This window comes from Sinocyclocheilus rhinocerous, unplaced genomic scaffold, assembly GCF_001515625.1.
Source record: "Sinocyclocheilus rhinocerous isolate Xijiao unplaced genomic scaffold, SAMN03320098_v1.1 scaffold742, whole genome shotgun sequence".
Lineage (NCBI taxonomy): Eukaryota > Metazoa > Chordata > Actinopteri > Cypriniformes > Cyprinidae > Sinocyclocheilus > Sinocyclocheilus rhinocerous.
Genome location: NW_015641116.1, coordinates 318751 through 343994, shown reverse-complemented (window position 1 = coordinate 343994; position 25244 = coordinate 318751). Strand labels below are relative to the sequence as shown.

The 25244-nt window shown below is 36.5% G+C and overlaps 1 protein-coding gene across 3 annotated transcripts in view; it reads right to left on the bottom strand.

The window, feature by feature from the left end:
- Positions 1–256: 256 nt before the first annotated feature.
- Positions 257–25244, bottom strand: part of LOC107754674 (suppression of tumorigenicity 5 protein-like) — a 74222-nt gene continuing 49234 nt past the window's right edge. For all 3 annotated transcript variants that reach the window (XM_016571218.1, XM_016571217.1, XM_016571216.1), the window contains exons 5-20: positions 21108–21247; positions 20646–20861; positions 19101–19197; positions 18938–18982; positions 18117–18301; positions 16856–16965; positions 15811–15880; positions 13582–13659; positions 12622–12762; positions 11408–11556; positions 4201–4378; positions 3204–3245; positions 2917–3028; positions 2388–2630; positions 1694–1780; positions 257–897 (exon numbers count right to left, since the gene is read on the bottom strand). In XM_016571218.1, the coding sequence (XP_016426704.1) occupies positions 857–897; positions 1694–1780; positions 2388–2630; positions 2917–3028; positions 3204–3245; positions 4201–4378; positions 11408–11556; positions 12622–12762; positions 13582–13659; positions 15811–15880; positions 16856–16965; positions 18117–18301; positions 18938–18982; positions 19101–19197; positions 20646–20861; positions 21108–21247 (1934 nt within the window). In that variant the 3' untranslated portion in view covers positions 257–856. The remainder of the gene's footprint in view (positions 898–1693; positions 1781–2387; positions 2631–2916; positions 3029–3203; positions 3246–4200; positions 4379–11407; positions 11557–12621; positions 12763–13581; positions 13660–15810; positions 15881–16855; positions 16966–18116; positions 18302–18937; positions 18983–19100; positions 19198–20645; positions 20862–21107; positions 21248–25244) is intronic.

Genomic DNA, 25244 nt, shown 5'->3' with positions numbered 1-25244 from the left:
AAATGTAATTTAGGTAACTTTCTTTTCATTTAAAATGTTATTGCATAAAATGTTATGCATAGAATAACATTTATTTGCATAAGATTTTATGCAATGAACAAAGCCTGCTAAAAGCTTGTTGCATAAGGATCTTATTATATATTTCTCTAGTTCACATTATTTAACAAATAAAAATAGAATTTTTGGATACTTTTGGATAACTGCAAACTTCATTTTCATTATCGGTCTTCTCCAGACACTGGCTATGATTTGAAATACACATATGACCAATTCAGGAGTTTTATACGTATGTTCCTTTAATGTAGCAAAATTGTGTCAAGTTTCAAAACATTCCCAGTGTATTATTCATTGTTGCTACACGAAAAGGCCAGGGATGGGAATATCTCCTCTGAACAGACAGCATGCTAGGGTCTGCTTCTATGGTCCTAAACATTTTGTAACAATGTTGTTAATTAATGCAGAATGAGATGTTAACAGAAAACCTTTATTGATTTTTTTCATTAAACATAGTAAATAAGGTAATTATACTCTTCATGTGTTAATAAATGTACAAAATACAGTTCATGGAGAAATTCTAGCATTAAATACTACATAGCCACTGTACATCCATCCACCTGTCAAGTTTCCATTCATCTCATCCAGCTCAACACAGTTATCTCCAAGGGTGGAGGTTATACTGCAATATAACCATTCATACTCTCAGTACCATCCTATTATTTCTCTAGTTTCATATACAAAGTACCAGTAAAGGTAACAACAGAGCTACATGTGATTAACAGCACAGCTTCCATAAATATGTACAAAAATATCAGAGTCAACATAACAGGCACATCTTAACATACTTGACTTAGCCGTGTTAGGTCTTCAGATGTAGCATTCGTAGAAAATGTCCACAGTCTTTGGTTTCACAATAAAGTGTTTGGGGGGGTAAATAAATAATAAATTTTGGTGTATCAAGTTTCATAAACAATACTTACATAAGTACACATGTTTGGAATTAAGATTGTTTTGCTTTGTTTTTTGTAAGAAGTCTCACCAAGGCTGCATTTATTTGATTAAAAACACAGAAAAACAGTAATATTGTGAAATATTATTACAATATAAAATAAGTGTTTTCTATCTTAATATGCTTTAAAATGTAGTTTATTCCTTTGATGGCAAAGCTGAATTTTCAGCGGTCATTACTTCAGTCTTTAGTGTCACATGATCCTTCAGAAATTATTCTAATATGCTGCTTAATTATTATTGGTTCTCAGATAAAAAGATTGAAGTTCTTGTTATCATCAATGTTGAAAAACGTTTTTGCTGCTTAATATTTTGGTGGAAACAAAATTAGGATTCTTCATAAACAAAAAGTTCAAAAGCATTTATTTGAAATACAAATCTTTTGTAACATTATGGCTTTACTGTCACTTTTTTGTTTGATCGTCCTTGATGAAAAAAAGTATTAATTACTTTAAATATTACTTAACCCAGACTTTTGAATCTTAGTACATCACAGGAATGCATTACATTATAAAATACATACAAATAGAAACCAGTACTTTTAAATTGCAATAATATTTAACGATATTACTGTTTTTACTTTTTGATCAAATAAATGCAGCATTACTGAGCATAAGAGACTTCAAAAGCATTTTAAAAAAAATTGACTGGTAGTGCATGTGTCACATAACTGGTGTGCTATACTCACCTAAACCCTTCAGAAATTTGTTGACTCCACTCTGTTCTGTGTCTGGTAACTCTTCCAGATACTGTTCCACCCTCTGCTCAAATAGACCTGTTTATGAAAATAATCAAATTAAATAAACAATAAAAATCAATTCATTACTTAATAACAATAGATCACAGATTAATATTAATAATTCTCATTAGAACAAAAATAATAAATAAATAATAACAAATAAACTTTACACTTCTGTCAAAAGCATTGTTTTTGGTCACCAGCAGGTGGCAGTAAATATCTGACTTTCAGTTGCCTCCACCCTAGTCTGCCAGACTGAAGGCTGAAGGTCTGGAATCCATGGCAGCTTTCATTGGACAAAGCCCGCCCATGAGGCCATTTGACCGACATGTCAAACAACCAATCACAGTTTGTTTCGTTCAGTGTCACGCATCGGGGCGTGGAAATGTCGCTACAATAACAGACGGACGTATAAAACTCTCGGACGTATTTTAAAGATTCTGGTGTTTCCACTTTTGTGTGCTATATGCATCAGACGTTCAGCCAACGGTCCGTGGTCATGACGCCTGAGGCTGAGACTACCTCCACCCCATCTCATAATTATGCTGGGTGTGGGTTTCAAATGACACTTATAATGAGCCTGAGGCTAATAGGACATGTTTTATGAGAAGGCATTTTCTTTAATTGACCAAGCATGATTTACCTTTGGCCCTACACTTCCTCATCTCCCTATCCTGGATGAATCCAGCAAACATCTGAGACTCCATGAAGACACCCAGGAATCGCCGGATGCTCTTGGAGGCCACTGACTTGCGGAAGGCTTCGCGCTGGAAGTTGCGCTCCCCTCTTTCGCCCTGGGTAAGAAACAGCGAATAGTGGCCAATGGTTTCCAGGAAAAAGCGGATGAAGGCCTCTGATACAACACTGTTCAAAGAGGTGGTGCACTCTGTAAATAAGAGGATATCAGAAGCATGCATTATTCAAAATCTTAGAGCAACTAAAACAGCCATTTATATTTTATCAGGCATAAACAAAAATATTAAATCAATCTTTACCAAGATTTACTTCATTTTCATGGTGCATAAAAAAAAGACTAGGAATAGGAAATGAAATACAGTGAAGCCAGATGTTCTGCTTTCCAGTCAGAGCATGTTTCATGATGCACAAACATATATGCAGATAGTGAGACCATTGTAAACAGATGGGCAAGGCCACAACGTCAGGCTTTTCACCTTCATCTGATTCGCTGTCGGAGTCTTGATTGATGATGTCGTTCCTCTGTTCGAGAGATTGCTCCAGAGCAGCTTGCAGTTTGCGTGGTAATAGAGAGGCCTCGTCATCCATCTGTATACAGGAAGAGTATGGAGATTAACATTGTAACAACACTCAGTGATTCATAGCATGACACAGCCAGCTTGTTTATATTACGGTTGTTCTCAGATCTTAATGACAACACGACAATTAGCTGCGCTAGAGCCATGGGAGAGTTTGTCAAACTTGTCAAACTGGGGAGACGAACCTGTCTGATGAAGCGGTCCTTTCCAAGATCGACCATTAAAGTCTGAAATGTAAAGAGAAACAGATCTCAATCTGCTGAAACATTAGGTGGCATCATTCGGTTTAATCACACTATATTCAACTGTTTTGGGAGGTTTGTACGTCATTTCCAGAAGATGATCCACAACAGATGGAGCCTGACGTCCATTTAAAAATGCAGTGTTAAAAATGACAAGCACCACAATTTGGTGTGCTTCCAGATGTTTTGACTGCAAAGGGTCATCCCTTATGGCCTTTTACAAATGCACTTATGTCCAGAGTGCAATTTGAAAGTAGTACTGAAGACAACTTCTGCCAAATGCACTAAATGGCCAACACTAAGGAAGGGCCAAACTTGTGCCCTGTGGCCAAGCTGGCAGTGTCCTATGGGCAGCTGGGAACAACAACACTCTCCCAGTTGAGAAAGCAACAGCTTGGCCAGGAATGCTGATCTAGGCTTATGGCTCAACAAGGCTCATACACAAAAAAATGCTCCATTTTCTGGGCATGTTATTATATTAAGTATGCTTCTCACTCATTCCAACAACTTTCTGAACCTGGGAAAATGACTTTAGCCCCATATTCTACTACACAAGGGTTCAATGTTCAGGCAGCTTATTAGAGTAAGAGCAAAACTGAACTGTTAAGGAGAGCTGCCAATGTGACCATATTCACAGAAATTCAAAGTCACGATCAGGGAAACATCTTGCAGAATTATAGCCTCCAAGAGCTAGAAAAAAAATGCTTGAATCTTTGACATAAAAAAGTTAATCTTTGTGGTCGGGAATTTATGCATTTATCCACAGACTGCATGAGTTCTCCCCCCGGATCTAATGCCAGTTTATCAACCCAACCAGTTTAATTTAGGCTGGTACAAAGCCAAGCACATGTTGTACACACTTGGCAAAGTATCCTATTACAACAAACAAGACGGGTGACAACAGCATAGCTGGGAGTTAGTGACAAGAGATATCAAGTACCTCCTCCACGGGTAGTTCCTTGAGCTTTGGCAGTGAGCTGGAGAGAATCCCGACTAGAAAGGGCGTGGGACAGCAGACGATGTCCACCATGGAGGTGGGCAGCACAGGGATGAAGGTGTGCTGCCAGGAGAACGGGTAGAGCAAAGCCACCACCGCATGAACACAGCTGGAAAGAGTACTGTAGGGAAAGAGAAAAGCACAGTCAATCACCTAGCTTTTACAAAATCTCACCGACCTTCTTAGCAAATCCTGTTCTGGAAAAAGAATATTGAGCCCAGATTTTCCAGTTTATTTTGGCTTTAGCAAGGGGACAATGGAGTCTGAGATTACGAGAGCAACACAAGAAAATAGCCAGTGGCATTCAATAGACACCACATAAGTGCTATTCAAATGATCTCCTGTAATATTATTCACATTGTGACAGTGGCATTCAAGACACCAGTTACATAAAGCCCTCTGGAGATAATGATAGCTTGGAGTGGAAAAACACATGATAAAAGGTCATAAGAATCACTGATATGATCATTTTCTTATCTTAACAGGATTGTCACAAATGGTATGGTGTATTATATACTATGCATTTACATTATACTGTACATATTCTGCCATCTAATGTATATATTTTAGAAGGTTAGTGTCATCTCAAAATGGTCCACTTGTTTATTTGGAAATGTTTATTTCACTACACTACTGTTTAAAAGTTTGAGGTTAATACGATTTTTAGAAATTAATACTTTTATTCACCAAGGATGCATTCAATTGACAGTAAAACATTTATAAAGTTACATTTCATACATTTCAAATAAATGCTATTCTTAGAAAAGTTGTATTCATCAAAAAAATCCTAAAAAAAAACAAATACAATTAAATACATATAAATAAAAATATTAAACAACACTGATAATAAGAAATCAGCATATCAGAATGATTTAAGGATCATGTGACACTGAAGACTGAAGTAATGGCTGCTGAAAATGTAGCTTTGCCATCACAGGAATAAAAAAAAAAAGTAAAATAGAAAACAATTATTTTATATTGTAATAATATTTCACAATATTATTGTTTTACTGTATTATCGATTTAAAAATTCAGCCTTGATGAGCATACAAATTCATTCAAAAACATGAAAAAAAAAATACTAAACCCAAACTTCTGATTTACAGTGTCCATGAATTTGCCATTTTTAAGGTGAAGGAAAGGACATGATGTGTTGCCACAGCTTTATGCACTCAAACATCACAGCTTTCACAATGTAGCAGAAGGGGATAAGCTAAACATGCTAAAGTGTCCAACATTGCAACAGAAAATAATTGGACTTCGATTAATAAACAAACAAAAAACATGTACAGAAATGCACCTAAAACATAAATCTACTGTTTTATGAAGTAACAAACAGGGGGGAGAAAATACACTCCAACATTGCAACAGAAAATAATTGGACTTCGATTAATAAACAAACAAAAAACGTACAGAAATGCACCTAAAACATAAATCTACTGTTTTATGAAGTAACAAACGGGGGAGAAAATACAAATTTTCATTACTTTACAGTTGTCAAAACTTTACCAGTAAATCACTAGTAATGTTCCAACAAAAAGAGTAAAATGTTCCCACAAGACAATCATCAAATCAGTCTGGTTTTCTGTGTGGCTTGTATTCAAGATGGTTTATCAGCCACATTACCTACTGTATGTGAAACAGGCTGCATGTCCGTCTTATCTTCAGGGTGAAATGGTAAAGATGATATTGTGATGGGCTACCACACACACGCTCGTTCTCATTCAAATGTCGCAGCTAAGGCTAAATGCAAAGTCACAAATAGCACAGCAGCCTTCTCACGGTCCACGGCTTGTTGATAGTGGCTGACCCTCCTTTCTCTTGTTCTCATCTCTTTCTGTCCCATCCACCACATAGGCCCACATATACAGAAGCCGAGAAAATAAACCACTGGAAACACACCGACTCCAGCCATGAATTAGAAAGGATCAGGACTGAACCCATAGATAAAATTTGGTATGCTGACAGGAAACTAAACATAATTGCAGCTCCAATACTGCTCATTTGTGTTGTTAGGAACGAAACAAATGCCTAAGGAAGCCCGTTTTCACCACAGAATGAAAAAATAATAAAGGTAACTGCAACTTTTTGTCTCACAAGTCAGACTTCAGAGAAATTCAGAGAAATAACGTCAGAATTGTGAGATACAAAATCAGAATTCTTAATTTACGGTACATTCCGCAATTCTAACTTTTTCCCTCAGAATTACGAGACACAAAGTCCAAATTGTGAGATAAAAAGTAGTTGCAATTACCTTTTTTTATTGTTTTATCCTGTAGCAGAAACAGGCTTCCACAAATGCCCCCTTTTATTATACATAAAAAAAATACTAATTTTAATATATTAGCTCCAGGTCTCAAAACAATTTGCATATCCACAAATTAGCACATGCAATTAGTAGTTAGCATTTTTAATCAAATCAAAATATTAAATTTCATGGCCTGTGCTTAAAACACTTTAGGTGGTGTCTGAATGTTTGTGTGTGTGAGAGATTCTGCATCCTGCATTCTGGCGTGTTCACACTGGGAACAGAGATAGACAGATTATAAAAACCTAGCCACAGGCGAGACAGGCAGATTCTGATAGCTGATACCTGGAATGTCAGCACTGAGGCCTCAGAGGCAAGTACTCATGGGAAAAGTTGAAGACGGAACTTTAGACCAGTCCAAACACCACTCTATGCTGCCCGAATCCTCCAGGAGCCAAACAACACAGATAGAGGGTTGAGTTGAAAACTGCTGCTAGCTACTGTAATTGACTCCTATCTGGACTGTCATACAGAGCCGGTATGCGCACAAACACAAAGTCATATCAAACACACTCAACCAACTGAAATATCCTTTACACACTGCATCCTTTATCTGACAGAACAAAAAGACGTAACAGCTATTATATTGTATATTTTATCACAAGAAGATAAATCATAAGATGATAAATCACCTTCCTCAAAGATTTAAAAGATTCTATATAAAAATTGAATTCTCAATTCTCTAAAAAACAGCAACATTTTAAACAAAATTCTAATGAATTAGAAATCAAACTGTCATTTTCACACTGTCTAAAAACACACAAACAGGGTTAACACACCATTGTTGTTACTGTTAACTAAAACTACAACTATTAAAAAATAGTTTTCGTTAACTGAAATAAAGTTGAAATAAAAATATTACATAAAAATCTTTAACTTCGAAATGTTGCATTGGCAATTAACTGAAATTAAAACTGAAGCATTAAAATATTTGAACTAAAAATAAATTACATCTAAATAGAGATGAAGCTTAAAAAAACAAAATCTAATAAAAGTGACTAAAGCAACCTAACAAAATTGCTTACAAAATTTAATCTAAAATTTAAAATGAAATCTGAAATTCAATTCATTCAAAATATTAATAAATACTATAGCATTCAAATGCTATTAAAATAACACACTGATCCAGCAGAACCCAACAGCTGCTGGAATTTGATGTTTGTTGCGAGCAACATGAGCTAGCCTTAAAAAGAAGAATTTGCAACAGAAGCAGCTTAAGGGTGAATATTCAAGATCCTAATCGTAGCAAAAATTCATATGCTTTCATTTAACCAGCCAAACTGAACTGGACAGATTCTCAATATTACTGCATCTTTCAAAAATAATGGGAATGTTGGATGGCTGGCTGGCTTTTGGAAAAAGAGCTCAGAGAGTAATTATATATATTTAATGAGAGCTTCTGCATGTTTAACCAGTGGTGGCATGCGGTATGTGGATGTAAGAGCAATAACACCAAGTTTATGCGAAATTTGATGTGAAGTTTATGTTCCTACCTTTATGCAATATACTAAAACAAATCACTGTGATGATAATAAAAGGAGAAAAGGAGAAAAATGAAGAAAACTTTTCAATGTTCATGTTTTTTGGCTTGTTTACTACAGAAACTAGCTACACAAAAGTCACTGGCCAACTTGGCATTACTGTATTACATTTGCCTAAAGGCCTTCCGTCTCCTTTTCTTGTCATCTTGTCTGGGACACAAAACATTTTCCCACCTGCCTTTCTGTGCTCTGATTCAACAACAACAGTCACTTACTACAGGAAGACATCTACAGCTAGACCAAAATTTGCACACACAATGTACCCAAGAAAAGGAAGTCATTTAGAAACGACAAAACCAGGCAACAAATTGGAGAGTTTAACTCCTTCCTGTTTTTTTATAATCACATAACATGCATATCATAGTACAGAAATTTCAGTAGCAGCAATTTCAATACAACGTTTAAAAATTAATGTATTATTGCGGATACTTCAACGTAATATTGGGTGATGTATTTACTTCATTAACAATCATAGCTGCTCTACCCCCCACAGGAACTCACTCGGCAGCCTGATTGAATATCAGTGTCTGGTTTGGGAAGAGGAGCTCCCTAGACAATCACAAAGTTAATGGAAAAGTTTATGATTCGAGAACAATTACTTTCTGTGCCACAAGAAATAGGATGGTTTAAGCTTCAGAAAGTGGCTATACAGAGTGGAAAGGGTTAAAGCAAACAAGGAAAATCCCAAGGAAAGCATTGCCTAACATGGAGTGAGTGTTCTTTCTGCCAGATTCTGAGCAGCCGATATATGTTACAGGCTACAGAAGAATACATCATACACTGTTGGCAGACATTTTTTGGAAATGGATTGCAGTGGTCTTTCCCAAGAGAGCCGCAGCAATGTCCTTGATGTGGGAGAAAGGAGACTTTTCTACCTTAGTCTAGCGCTGCCCATAATCCACCTAAGGTTGCTGGGCAACACAGCTAGGCCTGGACTAAATCCCATCAATCCACCTATCCTGTTTTGAACAGAGCCAAGCCCATGGAATGTCAATACTTGGCTTAACAGCATAATATGTTGTAACTAGAGCTCTATCTATTATGATAATGGGTGTGATTCAAACCCATTCACAAAGAGTGGGTTTTGAAAAGCGTACTTTGAGCAACTACATAGCACATACTACTTTTGTTCTCTGATTCAAAAACAATATGTTTTGCTATTCTGAGTCAAATATTATCAAGTTTGTGAACTAAACCATTGGTGTACCATGTGGGAAGAAGCAGAGGGCAAAGGAAAGGTTTCAACACAAGCTAGGTCAATAACACTAAGTACGTTCACATGAGTTAAAAATCGAGCAAGCACATAATGCAGAGACCAACTGTTGTCTGATTAATGCACTGGTTCTCAACCTTTTTGACTTGAAGGCCCCCTATTTCCACCAGTATTTCTGCTATAGTAATGACAAATCTGTTTGTTTTTAATCTTTTTTTATATATAAACAGAAACTGTGGAACAGAAACAAAAACAATATTTGAGGACTATAAGTAAGAAAAAAATCTTGATTTTATGTATTTTTTAGCGTTTTATGTTAGATAATTTTAATAATAATAACAATAATCTAAATGTTAATTGTACTCATACACAATATATTCATTAAAAAAATACTGATTATACACTAAATACTGATTGGGGGTGGGGGTTTATATGAATCTATTTCTGATGGCACTGACTGTCTTCAGAAAAGTTTTGATGGCACTTTCTTTTAATCTTACCTCCATATAATGCCTATTAAAGTAGTGTTTGTAAGTGCAGCGCTACTTAGTTTAAAGAGGAACCTGTATTGCTAGTTTTATAAGCGCCACCTACTGTCAGAGAGTAAATTTACATTTTCATTCAGCCCGTCTAGTGTTTTGTGTTTTATGTAGCATTATTTTCACAAAGTTCAAATAAGAACATCCTGTTTTTGCTTTAAATCTTGGCATGTAATAGAGCAAATAATATCTTTTTTAATGCACTCTCTCATACTTTCTTGTCTCTTGCTTAAAGAAAAAAAGTAGCAATCGGTATCGGCCCATTTGCTTGTTAAAAAAAATGGCAATCGAAATTGGGCATGAATCATCAGGACTTTAGTTCTTCAAAAACCAGACTGGTATTTCAGTCGGACTAAAGCGTTGACATGACTTAAAAAAGACAACTTATTGTTTTAGTCAGACTGAAATCAAACTTCTAAAGTGCATGTAAATTTGTAACTTTTTAAGTAACATCTGTCACCCTGTTACAATACGGACACCGATTAGAGGAGAGAAACACGGGCAGTCACTCACACAGGAAGTGCATTCCTTCTTTCACAGTAACTGCCCACCCCACATACCCCGCTGCTGTTTGTTTGAACTGGCTGATGATTTGTGGAGATTAAGCTTTCACAAATAACCTACTCCCTAATGACCCCCCATGCCCGGCCACAAGCTTCCGTGACCAAGCACGAAGGCTCGGAGGGGGGTGCCGAAACCTCCGGGGACCTTAACGTCCCTAACAGCACCAAAGCCCTGTCTCTGGCCTGACCCACTTCTGCATTTAGATCAGCGGGGACTCCTGGGAGTTTAGCCCAGTGTTAGAGGGTGGAGTCAAAAATGCCTCCTCTGATGAATTTAGCAGTGGCCTGCATGGAGCAGCCGTTGGGTCACCCTTTAACCAAAACCGCAGTAAAAAGCTGCTATTTGACAGATGCACTGGTTGGACACTGACAGACAAAACACAACTGGGCCCGAAAACAGCTATTTTCTGCCCAAATAAGCCAAGCCATATTGGCTGGAACATTCGGACCGATACTATGATTGGTATTCCATTCAGAATCCCTATGGTCAGTGACAAATACGGAATGATGTTTTCCTAAACTTTGTCCTCTTATACTGTGATGACCACTTAGCTTGAGTTTCTGACTTGAGAATCTGGGAAAGGAATAGATCTGAAACAAAGACTACAACAACCAACAGGAGGAGAAAAACCCAAAAAGATAAAAATCTTTCATTTGTAGCAGATGTTATTTTACGGGCTCTGAATGAGTAGATGGAAAACTGGAAGTGACATTGCACATCAGTAAAGAAAGGGGTTATTGAGAACATCTGCTGTTAGGCCACACTCAGACTGCTGTTGTCACAGTGGTCAGCTTGTCTTAGAGGAGGACTGGGAGGACTGCTTGACCATGTTTGGTCTGAAAAAGCAAGAACTTTCTCATGGGAATGAAGAGTGCGTTACATGAGATGATATGCTGCCTACATTTGACAGTTCATATTCATCAGCTCAAAGGCTGCAGATGCATGATAACTCAGACACTTGAGCTAACACACAAGGGTGTCTCACCTCAGCTTGTCAGCCACAAAGATGACTCTTCGTTCCAGCAACAGAGAGGCAAAAACACGTACCACCTGTCGTACACTCAGGCAGTTGAACAGACTTTCAAAGTCCACATGCTCTAGTCTGGAGTCCATGGGCCTTCGTAACTCAATAACCTGAGGAAAATAAAACACTGTACATTAATCCAATTAGCAATATGAATGTTGTTAAGATGGAAATTGAAAATATTACTATTGACTATTTTATTACTATATTCCCCCCATGCATGCAGCATAAAAAGGCATTTCAGAGGCAATGAAAGTTATTACATTTTGCACAATAGGACCAGAGACATTTATTAACGAAGTATGTTTTGTTGTATATGCCATCATTCTCCAGCAAAAGTGTTATGAATTTTATATATAATTGTATAATTATTAAAATATTTCCAGCATATATTGCAACTTTGGTAACACTTTATTTTAAGGACCAGTTCTCACTATTAATTAGCTGCTCATTAGCATGCATATTACTAGCATGTTGGCTGTTTATTAGTATTTATAAAGCACATATTAATGTCCTATTCTGCATGAGCATATTTTAGATCCCTTAATCCACCACACACCTAAACTTAACAACTACATTACTAACAATTAATAAGCAGCAAATTAGGAGTTTATTGAGAGAAAACTCCTAATTAATAGTGAATATGTGTTCCCTATTCTAAAGTGTTACCCAACTTTTCTTTGGAAAGAAAACTTAACATTCAATGATAAATAAATAAATAAAACGCTGTTGTTGTTGTTATCATCATTAATAATAATAATAATTAATAATATATTTTTATTAAATAATAATATAAAAATATGTACATTTAGAATTAAAAATGTAAAATTATGAATTTAATATTTTAAACTAAAATTCATAGAAAATGTAAATGACTAATTTTGTGAAAGTGAAAATGTAAACTATTGGCCTGACCAGGTAAGCAGAAAAAGAAAAAAAATAGTCAGTGCTGATTTTTTTGAATATCATGTAAATATATTCAAATTGACATGATATTTAAAAAAAAATGAAAATTATTTAAATATATATTTTAAATATATTTGAATATCATGTAGTCTTTAAGGATTCAGATCTCATATCTATAGATTATATAACATTTGCTTCAATGAGTGATGAATAAACTCTAATCTACAGCAGATAACAGCAGTCTAATTTATATGAGGAAAGGATCTAACCTCATTTCCTGCTCCAGGCAGGAAGGTTTTGACTTTTATGGTTTTGCCTGGTGCTGGGAAAGGAGATTCCATCACACTCCTCATGAAAGGATACACCAGAGCAGCCGAAATCCCTCTCCTCCTCTCCACTTCATCAAGGATCTGTAATAAGTTAATGCTGAATTAGTTGATGGAGAAAAACACAGTGTTAAAAGGCATTCAGATGTACAGTAGATTGTGGCACTTCTACTGGTTTTATACACTGCAGAACAGCGATCGATTTCATGTGGTCTGTTTCTTTTTTCCTTTCAGATATGTGTGTGGAAGTCTCTGGAATTCTAACCTGTCACTAGCAAGTCATGGTTTTCATCGGCTACATGAGATTTTTTTCAAGATTGACGAAAACATGCAGATTAGATTTCCACGGAATATTATGATAACCAAACCAAGGTTGGATGTTTTCAAGCATGTTTTTATACTTCTTCCTCACTTTCCCGTGAGTGAAAGGTGGAAGTGAAAGAAATAAAAGTGGTTTAATAGGCCAGAGAGAAAGACAGATGTAAGCTGGATGTTCCTCAATGCCAACACAAGCCTTGCTCCAGCTGTGCCCATATCTGACAGCCAGAGAGACAGTGTGGAAGTGTGTGTGTGTGTGTGTGTGTGTGTGCGCATTTTTGTGACAAATGAGGACATAAATTTGTATAATGACAAAGGTATGACATAGGTATTACAAGGAGAAGGTGACTTTTCAGGACATTCAGGTCCCACTTTTCAAAACGCATATAAATCACACAGAATGGAGTGTATTGAAAATCTGAAATAGCACAAAGTTTCCTGTGAGGGGTAGGTTTAGGGGTAGGGTTGGTGTAGGGCAATAGAATATACGGTCTGTACAGTAGAAAAACCATTACGCCTATGGGATGTCCCCACTTTTCACAAAAACAAACCTGTGTGTGTGTGTGTGAGCAAGCCTGAGCTCACCTTGGAAAATAGGCTGAAACAGCCCAGTCGGCTGATGACACAATACACTTCAGGAAGACGAGGCCCTTTCCCAATCGGCTGCAGGTGTGGGGAAAAGATTACACAAGCAATTAAATCACACACATGAAGTAACTCGGGGGTATGCAACACATGGAAGCATCCAGGTGATTTCTGTAAAACGTATAAGGTACTAAATCACATCTGTGAGAGGTGAAATTGAGAAGAAACCAGATTTTGGTGTTGCTTGCATATGCATGATGCTAGGGTGCTGTGGGTGGTTGCCAGTGCATTTCTATATTGTCGTTAAATTCTGAATGCTTTTAAGTGTGTTGCTATGCAGTTGCTAGGGTGTTCTGGGTGGATGAGAGCCCAACCAGAAGTCTCAATGATAGTGTGGTTCGTATTTTATTAGATTATTTTATGTATTTTATTATCTAGCGGACAATTAAAATGTTTAGGGCCTGTAAGATTTTTACTGTTTTAAAATAAATCTCTTATGCTCACCAGGGCTGCATTTATCAAATACAGCAAACACAGTATTATTGTGAAATATTATTACATTTTAAAACTTTTTTTTATGTTAATAAATTAAAAAATGTAATTTATTACTGTGATCCAAAGCTGCATCAATTACTCCAGTCTTCAGTGTCACATGGTCCTTCAGAAATCATTCTAACATGCTGATTTGGTGCTCAAGAATTATTTCTTATTATTATCAATATTGAAAAATATCAACAACTTGCTGATCCCAAACTTTGGAACAGTAGCGTAGATATTAGATTTCTCTTCAACATGCTGCATATTTTAGATGTCATTAATGTCATGATTACAAGTGTTGTGGGATGTGACTTGATAAGTATGAGCAATAGTGATGGGCGGTTTAGCAAGCAATACTAAGATTGAATAAGGGAGACAGAGAGACAATAAATAGAGAGTGAGAGAGAGAGAGAGAGAGAGAGAGAGACAGAGAAGCCACAATTTAAAAGTTAACATGAGTTTGCATGTTAACAATAGAGCCATAGTTTCATGCTGTTGTAAAACGTGGGGATGAGACTATTAAAATAATCACTCCCTTTAAATGTTGTCCTCCTATGCCATATTTGTATTTAGTATTCAATTCATAACCTAAAGTTAAACACATGAAATAGTGCATGGTGTGAGTCTAAAATGGATGGAAGTTTTAAAAATGAATACAGAATTTCCAGTGTAAACACAGCACAGATGCAGTTCCACAAAATGAATGAGTTGTCGCATGCAATTCACTAAACAATCGAAAGTCTGGCTATTTTCTAGAAATCCAATCAGGTTAGTGTCTCTCAAAGCACACGAACACAAAGAATCCCCATTCCTCTTGTCCATATTAGGTATGCAATTCTCCTCTGCTGACTTTTTACAAATGGATGATTAATTCAAGCATGTGGAGCTGGGTTCAAATCCTCAGGAATGCTGCCCTCATGCCAGCCCCTGGACTTCCTCCCTGCAGGGAACACAGTCAACACTTCTCTCCACTGGGCCATTCAGATGCTCAAAAAGCTGAGCTGAGAAAGAATAGAAGCTCAAGAAATCCCACAAGCCAATAATGAATCCCTCTAAATCTAAAACTGAACAACATCATGTCACATCTATAAAAAGAAAGTTCTGAAATAGCAACAGCAGTCATATTGACAAATATTGACAAGCATATCAATGACACATTTCTCTTCTTTTATTTCCAGAACAAATGTTTAGATGTTTAAAACACTTTAAAATGTCATTCTCAAAGCACAGATTACCATTAACATGCACTTTAATGCAAAACATATAATGTATAACTTATAACAACAATGTTCAGAAAAGGCAGCACATTCCTAACTGCACATTCACAAATAAAACCCATGAAACATGCAGCTCATCACAACATCCAAAAACAATAATCACCACAAAACTCAAAGCACACAAATATGTGACCAAATCTTACATACAATGACATCTTTTGATGGTTTGCATTTCCATTCGTCTCCTGAGAAACTCTCATTAAACCAGAGGAGACACGTTTATGAGAATCTGTTAGTCTTTGAGCACAGAAAAGAGAGCAAACCAAACACTTACTCAAGTGACTGACCAAAAACCTCTATCCATATGCTTGCCCTTTAATTACAGTGTGTGATGCAATATACAATATACATATGGTTGTACTAACACAAACAAAGGGAGCAAGAAAAGCATCCATAATGTGAGAAAGAGACTCACCAGAAGCCGTCTACAATACCCAAAGCGTCTACTGCCATCTTCTCCGGTGAGCATGAAAGAGAAGGTCTCACTGCAGCAAAACAAAGATAGCCATCATTAGTCCCCAAACCCTCATGTAGATCAGGTGATAACAAGTAGAAAAACTGTTTAAAACCACTTGAGAGGAAATGCTCTTGAGATTGATGACTTTGCCTTTGAGGCGTATCCTTTGTGGTTAGAAGACTTTATCAGGTAGATAAGATGTTTGCAAGAAAACCAAAGAAATTACTGAGTTTATGACATGAGGTATTTGGTCATGAATACTTGTGGAAGTTTAATTGTCATTTTTCAGTTCAGTTGATGAATTGATTGTGCGATAGGGTTGTTCCTGTGACCCACACAATGTGGTTGTAATTGTCTTGATGGAAGTACAATTCCAAAAAATCTCTAAAAGTGCTCTTGAAGGTAGCCTTTTTTCCAGCCAAATGTGACTAATGCCACATGTGCTATTTTTGTACTGTTAAATTTGCTTTATTTTAAATGTGCTGGTAATGCAGACATATAAATTATGATGTATGATATTTTGAAACTATCATTGCATTAAATTCGTTTTTTAATCAATATCAGTTAATATTGGAAATATCAGATGATATTGGATATTTAATTGTGGGCACTCATTTCTGCCTATTTTTAAATGACCTGTCATCATCCAGGGCTAATTTTAAAAGGTGGCAGATTGAAGCAAAGACGTAAATCTGCTCTCCCAAAGCCCTATAATAGAGGTGCTTTTTCCAACTCTATTATAGGGACGTTCTCATCTCGACTGTTCAACTTTCAACTTTCAAGAACATAATTATATCATACTGCATACTTCATACTGCACATTATGATGCTGTGATGAGTAACTTGACCGAGTAGATTTTTTTAGTGTGTTTTACTTTTATTTTAGACACAACTGTATAGATTTTAAATATTGGCCATAACATGAAAATAATTATTGGATTATCAGTAACAGCCAGAATTTTAAACTCAGTGCATCTCTGCATGCATAGAAAAACAGTAATACCTGTTGTATTCAGACACAGGGCTCCAGTCTTTGGCATCTGGAAAGCAGAATTGTGGGATAGCCTTGAGTCTCTGTTCAGCTTCCCTCATCTGCTTGGTGAGTCTCTCTAACTGTGAGGGTCAGATGAAAAGACCTGGTAAGGAATCAGCAAATGGCTGCAATATAACAAAGAGTGAAAAATTTAAGGGGGTCTGAATACTTTCCGTACCCACTGTATTTGCACAGCCTCTTTACAGTATCCTTTTGCACCTTCATTACTAAGTCAAATATGTACTTTTTCCGCCCAACAAGGGGACAATCCCCCAGTTCTACCACAACCCATGTCACCATCAGCCCTCTGCTCTAGTTTAGAAACACATTAACGGGTTGACCCTCTTTTGGGCAGAGTGTCAACATATTTCAGCTTCTCAAGGGAACACAATCACTAAGGCAAATCTCAGCTAATTAAAGACCTATCTCTGTAACTAAACATGATTGCTATGGCAACGATTTCCTGCTTATGCCACTTATTGTCAATACGTCCAAACGATAAGAGCTCAAAGCTGTATTTTCAGCCTTGTTTCTAATTTGCATAATTACATTATTGTTGAAACATTTGGGGTCAGTAAGATCTTTGAAAATGTTTTTGATGCATTTTATGCTTACTAAGGCTGCAATTATTTAAATAATTAATTGTTTTATTTTAAAAAAATTAAACAATTGCTTTATATTTCAATATATTTTAAAATGTAATTTATTTATGTGACCATTTTTTTCAGCAGCCATTCCTCCAGCCTTGTCACGTAATCCTTCAGAAATCATTCTAATATGCTGATTCGGTGCTCAAGAAACATTTCTTATTATCAATGTTGAAAAAAAGTGCTGCTTAATATTCTTGTGAAAACCGTTATACATATATATTTTTCAGGATTCTTTGATAAAAGTACTAAAGAATAAAAGTATTAATCTCTTTCTTATTGACCCCAAACTTTTGAACAGATGTAAACAGATCTGTTATCAAGTATCCAAACAACTACATTCTACCATCTGAATAAAAAAAACAAACACTCAATTTGAATGACATTCAAAAAGCAGCAAGGATTATTTAAAATCATATAACAAGACTTCATCAGGAAACTGTTTGACAGCAACCCTGTAAGAATTGACCCTAAAAAGACATATAAAGGGATCCTAAACACAAACAGTAATGTATATCCCACTGTGCAGCATCTTAACTGTAAAGCAAAAACAGTATCTCCCTTTTTTTATAGAGAATATTCACCTTAGGGAACTGGTAAGTGACTTCTGGAGTATAAGAGTTTTTGGTGGGCTTTTTCTTCAGTGAGACCACCACAAAGTACTCAAAGAGCTCCCTTTCCTGCCACTCAATCAGCTGCAGCTCCAGAGTCCTGTAACTGGGTGCACTTCGCAGCATTGACTGCAGCTTCAGTAACCTCTGAGTGTGGGCTGCGTTAAAAAGAATAAAAATAAATAAATAAATAAAAATCCACACAATATTACAGGCAACATGTATATTGTGAAAGAACTGTGTTTGTATTTTGTGTGTACATGGTTATTGTTAAATGATGTTCATATAAAATGCACTTTTACATGAACATAATTTTAACGCTTTTATCATCAAAAAAACAGGCTGATTATAAGATAAATTGTTGAGATTTCTAATTTAACAGACCCTATGTGGAGCTCAGTCTCATCTAATGCTCAGGTCCAGATTTGGTATTACTAAAAATAAAACTAATAAAAATGGTTTTCTTCAATTGAAATAAATCGAATTATTATATGAAATCGAATTATTATATGAACAAACTGAAACGAATAAAAATAACAAAAGCAAATTACTAAATTACTAAAACCTGAAAATATTAAAATAAAAGCTAATTCAAAATATTACTAAATACAGTAATATTACATTCAAAATATTAATAAAAACAATAGGAGTATATACATAGCACTGCTCAGTTTTGACATTTACTTGTGACAAATCACAGGGTCATGTGATGTTGTTTGCTCCAAGGACAGAATCTTTGAGTAGCACTCAACTCAAACACATTGCTCACTCAGCCATATGTGCTGATCCCTTACCTTTAAACCTGTCATCAGAGTCACTTTCACTCTCGCTGTTGTCATCTACAAACAGAGTAGAGGGGTTGTTTAATGTCAAAGGGTCAACTGACAACATTTTTTGGTCTGAACATGAACAACTGGGGCACATTCTGAGAGATTACATCACGGTAAAACTCTTTACCTCTTAGAGACGCAGTTTCTATGTTTGAAAGCGAAAGTTTCTTTAGCCTCTTCTTTCCTCTTTTTGTACAGTAGATAGAGTTTATTCTTTGCACCACCTGATAGGGAAAAAGATGCGTTACTTACAACCAATTCAAAATGACTTTTAAACTGCCCCTTATGTACACATTTAGCCAGCAATGTTATTAAGTTTTGCAAATAATATTTTAAGGGGCTGCTGTATCCAGATGGGAAAGTTATTGATTTTAGCTATCAGTGAGTTCCTAAAAGCCACTGGGACCGCTCTATGGCAACTTGTAAAATGTCTGGAACGGGAAAAACAGTGAAACTAAATCTTTCAGTCCTTCAGGGCTCCTTTTTTCCATTCTTGAGAGTGGTTATGTAAACTTGAGCGATAGATTCCATGTTTTTCTCTTTAAACCCTACAGCATATGAACATTAAGGTTATGGGCATTAAAATTGTGTGTAGTTGAAGGTGTTTTCCCAACAAAAACATTCAGGAGCAGAGGAAAAAGTAGCTGGAAGGCAGACTGGTGTGCTTCTGAAGAGTCAACTGTTAACTCTTAATGTTGGTAAAACTGTGCCAAGTTTAGTGTCAGGGATTCATTGTGTCACATTACACAGTGCTGCACCCATTGATTTAAAAGCGTTTATAATGGATCATAATGGGCCAGTGTGAAAGATTATATTGGATCCGTGCATTTGGTCTTAAAACTGATGGGAGCATAATGAAGCTGCTGCTGTCTGTGTCATTAATGTTAATCAAACAACAAAAGACAAAGAGAAAATCCCTCACTGCTCTTCACTGAATAAGTTTTGTAGCTTTAACAATGATTCATCTATATTTAATGTATACAGTGAAGACTATGCAATGTTATTTTACATTTGATTATTCAATTTCTGTACCTGAATGCATACAAACCTGAAAAACAAAGCATTGTTTCATTTGTATCTTTGTTTTATTGTATTTATTTGTACTATTACTAATTTGTTTATTTGTTCTTAATTTATTACTGACTCTTCAATTTAATAATGTTTGAACTTTGTATTTGTTAGGCTAGTAGTTTTTCTCGTGATATTTCCTGTGAAACTAAAATTGAGAATTGTGAAACTACAATCTAAACTTTTAATCTCATAATAAGCTTATTAATTAGATTACAAGATAACACTGGTGGAAAACAATAATAATTTTAGACAATTATTATAGACAACTATTTTGTGGCGGTAATAGTGAAAATGTTGGCAGTGCAAGTAAAAATATGAACCACTGGCCCGACTGGGCCAGTAGAAAAAATCCTTAGCGTTGAGCACTGTTATATGTCACGTAACCTTTAACAGACATCAGAGAACCGTGAATATGTGAATGTGTTGTTAAATTATTGAACTATCAACTTAAAATGTCAGAGGTTAATTCAAGTATATATTTTTGATCAAAAGAGTTCAGCTGACAAAAAGTTTAGGAATCCCTGATTTACAAGAAAAATTACAAAAAGACATGTTCAACCGCTACAGGGTCACTTTACTCCATTTTAGCCTTATTGTTTACCTTGGGGACTCGTTTCTGCCTGTGGGACGCCAATGTATCGGTGGAAGGGTTCAGGCTGTCATCTAATAGGCCACAGTGGGAGGAAGGCATGCCCAGCTGGGGTAGCAGCAGCATGTCATCATGGCTGTGCCTCTTAGACAGGCGGGATGTGTGCTGGCTCTTCCTGTCAGCAGGACCTGGCAGCCGCAGAGACTGACTACTCGGTTTAGAGGGCAGCTGGTGAGAGGGAAGTTGATAAGAAATTAATCTTTTAGCATAATGAAAAGGTGCAGACATGTATAATAAATCAAAATCTGTAAAATTAAAAAGTGCATAAAAATACACTACAATACGTTGCAAAGCACTTTACTAAATTTAGTAACAATATGGTGAATTAATTCATGTATATAAAGCATTGATTTAAATAAAAATCATTGAAAAGCAGGTGCTATCATCACTATCTTACACAGCCAAGGAGACTACCTGGGGAGGTGTAATGGACTTCCTGTCCTGGGAGGTCCACATCTTGTTGAGTGAGTCCCGGGACCTCTCGGGTAACAGGCGGGAATTTCTGGCCAGACATCTCCTCACTGGATCTACATCCTCATATGGATTCTCTTTCTCTGTTTGCAGAAGAGCAGAAGAGAGGGAGAAAAATTCAGAATAAAACCAAACACCAGCTGCCCAGGAGCCGACTTAAAAGGTAGCAAGGTAGCATGTCTTCTTAAGGAGTGAGTGGGAGAGAGAAAAACTGATAGGGAAAGGGTGGACAGAGGGTATGGAAGGCGGTGGAAGATGATAATGAAAAGAAGGAGCCGGAGGCACACAACGGGGCAGCTATTGAGTGCTGGGAAAGGATTATTCATGGAGGTTTACTGCTGGCGTGCTTGAAACTCAAGTGCATCGTCTCCAAAAAACAGTTTCTGTTGGACATAAGCCTTTGGACAGCACTCTGTCTCCAGAAATAAGGGCCAGTGATGAGTCAAGATAAGAGAATGTAGACAGTGCAGAACTTTAGTCTGACTCTGCACAAGACTCCATGAAAACAAAAAAACATTATAAATGTTGTGAAGACAGCCTCTTTGTTAAAACGTGTTTAAGATTAATCTTATTTTTGCAAACATGTTTTCTCATGTAAAAGGGTGAATCACTTGTTCACCGAACACTTGAGGATATAAATAAAGTTGTGCTTTCCCCTTTAAGAAACTTTGGCAGACTGATAGGCTACATAAAGCGAGGACAAGATGACCTGAATAGGGCCCGCAAAAGTTTTTAACTCTAATGTGGAAGCATGTATGAAGCATCAACACTGGTCTACTATGACTTCTTCTGGTAATGCTAATAATTAAGATATGTATACAAACACACACACAAGTTATATACATATATAAATATAATATATATTTTTATATATTTTTTTCCAACAGAAAACAGCTATGATGCTTAATATTTTTCAATTTAATGCGGTCTTGTGGAATTAAATATTAATTTCTTTAAAAAGAAAATCTTACCGACCCCAAAATTTCACTAAAAGTATTTTAAAATTGATCATTTAATGATGCATCCTATTGAACAAAATGAAGAACTGTGTTGCTCATATAACATCTAGCTATTGCATCACTTTGTCTCAGGTCAGTATAATGAAATCCTCTAATTAAAATCATTATTTCCAAGTCACCAATTCCTGGCTGTCAAGACAATGTAATGAAACCAACCGTTTGAATGCTGCCAGTTTCAATATGATGTAATAACAGTTGTGCACATCCCACACAAAAACAGTGCCCTACTTTTCTGTTGTTTTCTTACTGTAAGACATTGGCATATCACACATCTTTCTGCCCTGTTTCCCTCCACTAGATACACAACAGGGGTTATATTACAGAAACATCCTAACCTAAAATACTGAATGCTGATTTCAGAAAGAAACTTGGATCTTGGCAGATTATAACCTGACACTTAAAATAGGACATTTGCGTAATACAGCTCCAGGTGCACTACAAAAGAAAGCAATCATATCTGCTTAATTCATGTTGCATCTTGTAGATGAAAATATTAGCCCTTGTTTGTTCACCCATTTTGTTATATGCTTTACTTATTAACACTTTAGCACAATACATGACAAGGGTATCAAAAGTGCCACTAAGTAAACCTGGCCATAATAATCAGTGTAACTTCTTGTGAAAAGCTTAAAAGAAGGCAAAAAGCTACCATACAAAGTAGTAATCAACTACACAACAGCCTGACCTCACGAGATGTACTGCTGAGATTTGCCCTAGTGCCATTAAGCCTGAGAGGCACAATGACGGGCCAGCAATTGCACATAGTGCTCTGTGAGGCTCCCAAACGAAGCAATGTAATGACAGCATGCTGGAGAAATGATGTGCCTCCCTGACCACTCACGTACAGGAGGGTACTAATCAACTTCTCTGCTAACAGGAGCTCCACAAAACACACAGACAAAAGGAGAAAGAGTGGGCACCCCTAACCAAAACACATACTGTGCTTCTGTTTACGCAATAGGATTTCAAAGGAAAGGATGTTGAGTGCTTCATGTGTAAGTGGGCAGTACACTACCAATAAAAAGCAACACAGCAGACACAACCGTTTTATGTCCACATTGCGGTCTTCCCAGGAGCACCATGCGGTCATGTGAGACGAGGAATGACCCTCAAATGAAATGGCTTTGTGACGTGTAAACAAGCAGAAGATGCTTTTTGCCTGGAAGAAAAAGCTAGAAAACAGGAATGAAGAATGGATATTGTTTTCAACGAAAAATCATGGACAACAACCTGACTGTTATGGCCACTTATAAGGACTGAAAAAAGTAAATGGCCTGAAAATATGTAATTGAAGATTACATATCATATAAAAGCAACATGATGCCTAAAGTTTTAACCTGAGAAAAAGTTTAGCTTTACAAATGTATACCATAAATAATGTTTAAGTTTTTAACATTTGGTGACATTTTAGTAGCAAACAGGGCTGAAACCCTGTTGATGGTCTAAGGAAGCAGACCATCTGATATGCTAAACACAGCCTGATGCTTCTGGAGACCACCCTTATATGCCTCTGTCAGAATGTTACACCAATCCCCAGCTCAGTGGTTGGAGCAAAGAGGCACACAGAGGCCATATATTTCTCTGGAACTAATCAGCATTCGTAAAAATGTGCAACCACAATGCTTGATCCCACACCCGAGGTGTTCACTAGAACAATGGAACCTTTGTCAGGGGAAAAAAAGTCACCCACTTCCCAACTGCTAGAGACTCATGCACCGCCTGGACCGAGTGGCCATCATCATTTCAAGAACAATACGTAGAAAAGGCTTTATTTTTGGCTGTAGAACTGATATAATGACATATAAACTTCAAGCCTACCAAACCACAAACTCCTTCTGCTTGTTTGCCAACTAGGCACTTATTCAGCCAGACCACTTAACAGCAGCTGATGCCCAAGCCTCATCAGCAATGGCAAGACAGAGATTTACAGTCTGGCCACAGGGCAAGACGCTAGAACACTGTAACAGTGTCAAGCCCCACAGGGTCTGAGCATTAGTGCGCACAGACTATTTCCTGCCAGGAAGGAATTTAGCACCCAAAATCAGCCAGCACCACATGCCAGTACTTCATCACCTTCAGTAGACTAAAAAGGGGATTTAACCAGGGCTTGTGTGAAGAGTGCACAATCAGCAAACAATAAAATGGTACAAAATATCTGTTATCATAAAAATTTAATCCATATATCACTTTAAATATATAAAATATAAATAGATGCCTATAATGTTTTAAATTAAAAATATTAAATAATAAATATAAAAAGATAAATTATAATTTTTTTATTGCTATACTTCATTTAAATATTTTATTATTTTTATTATGATTTTATGCTATAAAAATATCTGTAAATGTTATATAGTTAAAAAATTATATACATTTAAAATATATGAAATCAATAAATGTACAAATATATAAAATATTTGTATTAAAAATAAAATTCTACAGTGGGTATAGAAAATAATCACATTTTGTTGCTTTGCAGCCTGAAATGAAGACAGACAGTTTTTGCTTTATCTAGCTGTGTTTACTCAGTGCAACTTATAGCATCCAAGTGAAAGATATCACACAAACATATCAGAAAAAATAATAATAATAAACCAGAATCACGGAGTTGGAAAAAGGATCACCCCCTTGCGTCAGTATTTTTTTGAACCACCTTTTGCTTTAATTACAGCTTTCAGTCTGGTGGGATATGTCTCTGTCTCTACTAACTTTGCACATCTAGACTTTACAATATTTGTCCACTCTTCTTTGCAGAACTGCTCAGGTTCAGTTAAATTTGATGGTGATCGTTTGTGAACTGCAGTCTTCAAGTCATTCCACAGATTTTCAGAGGGGTTTAAGTCTGGACTCTGACTAGGTCATGCAAGGACATTCACCTTTTTCTCCTTCAACCACTGTGTGCTTTGGCTCATTGTTATGTTGGAAGGTAAACCTTCTTCCCATTGACAACTTTCTGGCAAAGGGCAGCAGATTTTCCTCAAGAATTTGACCGTATTTTGCCCCATCCATTTTTCCTTCTATCCTGACAAGTGCTCCAGTCCCTGCTGCAGAGAAACACCCC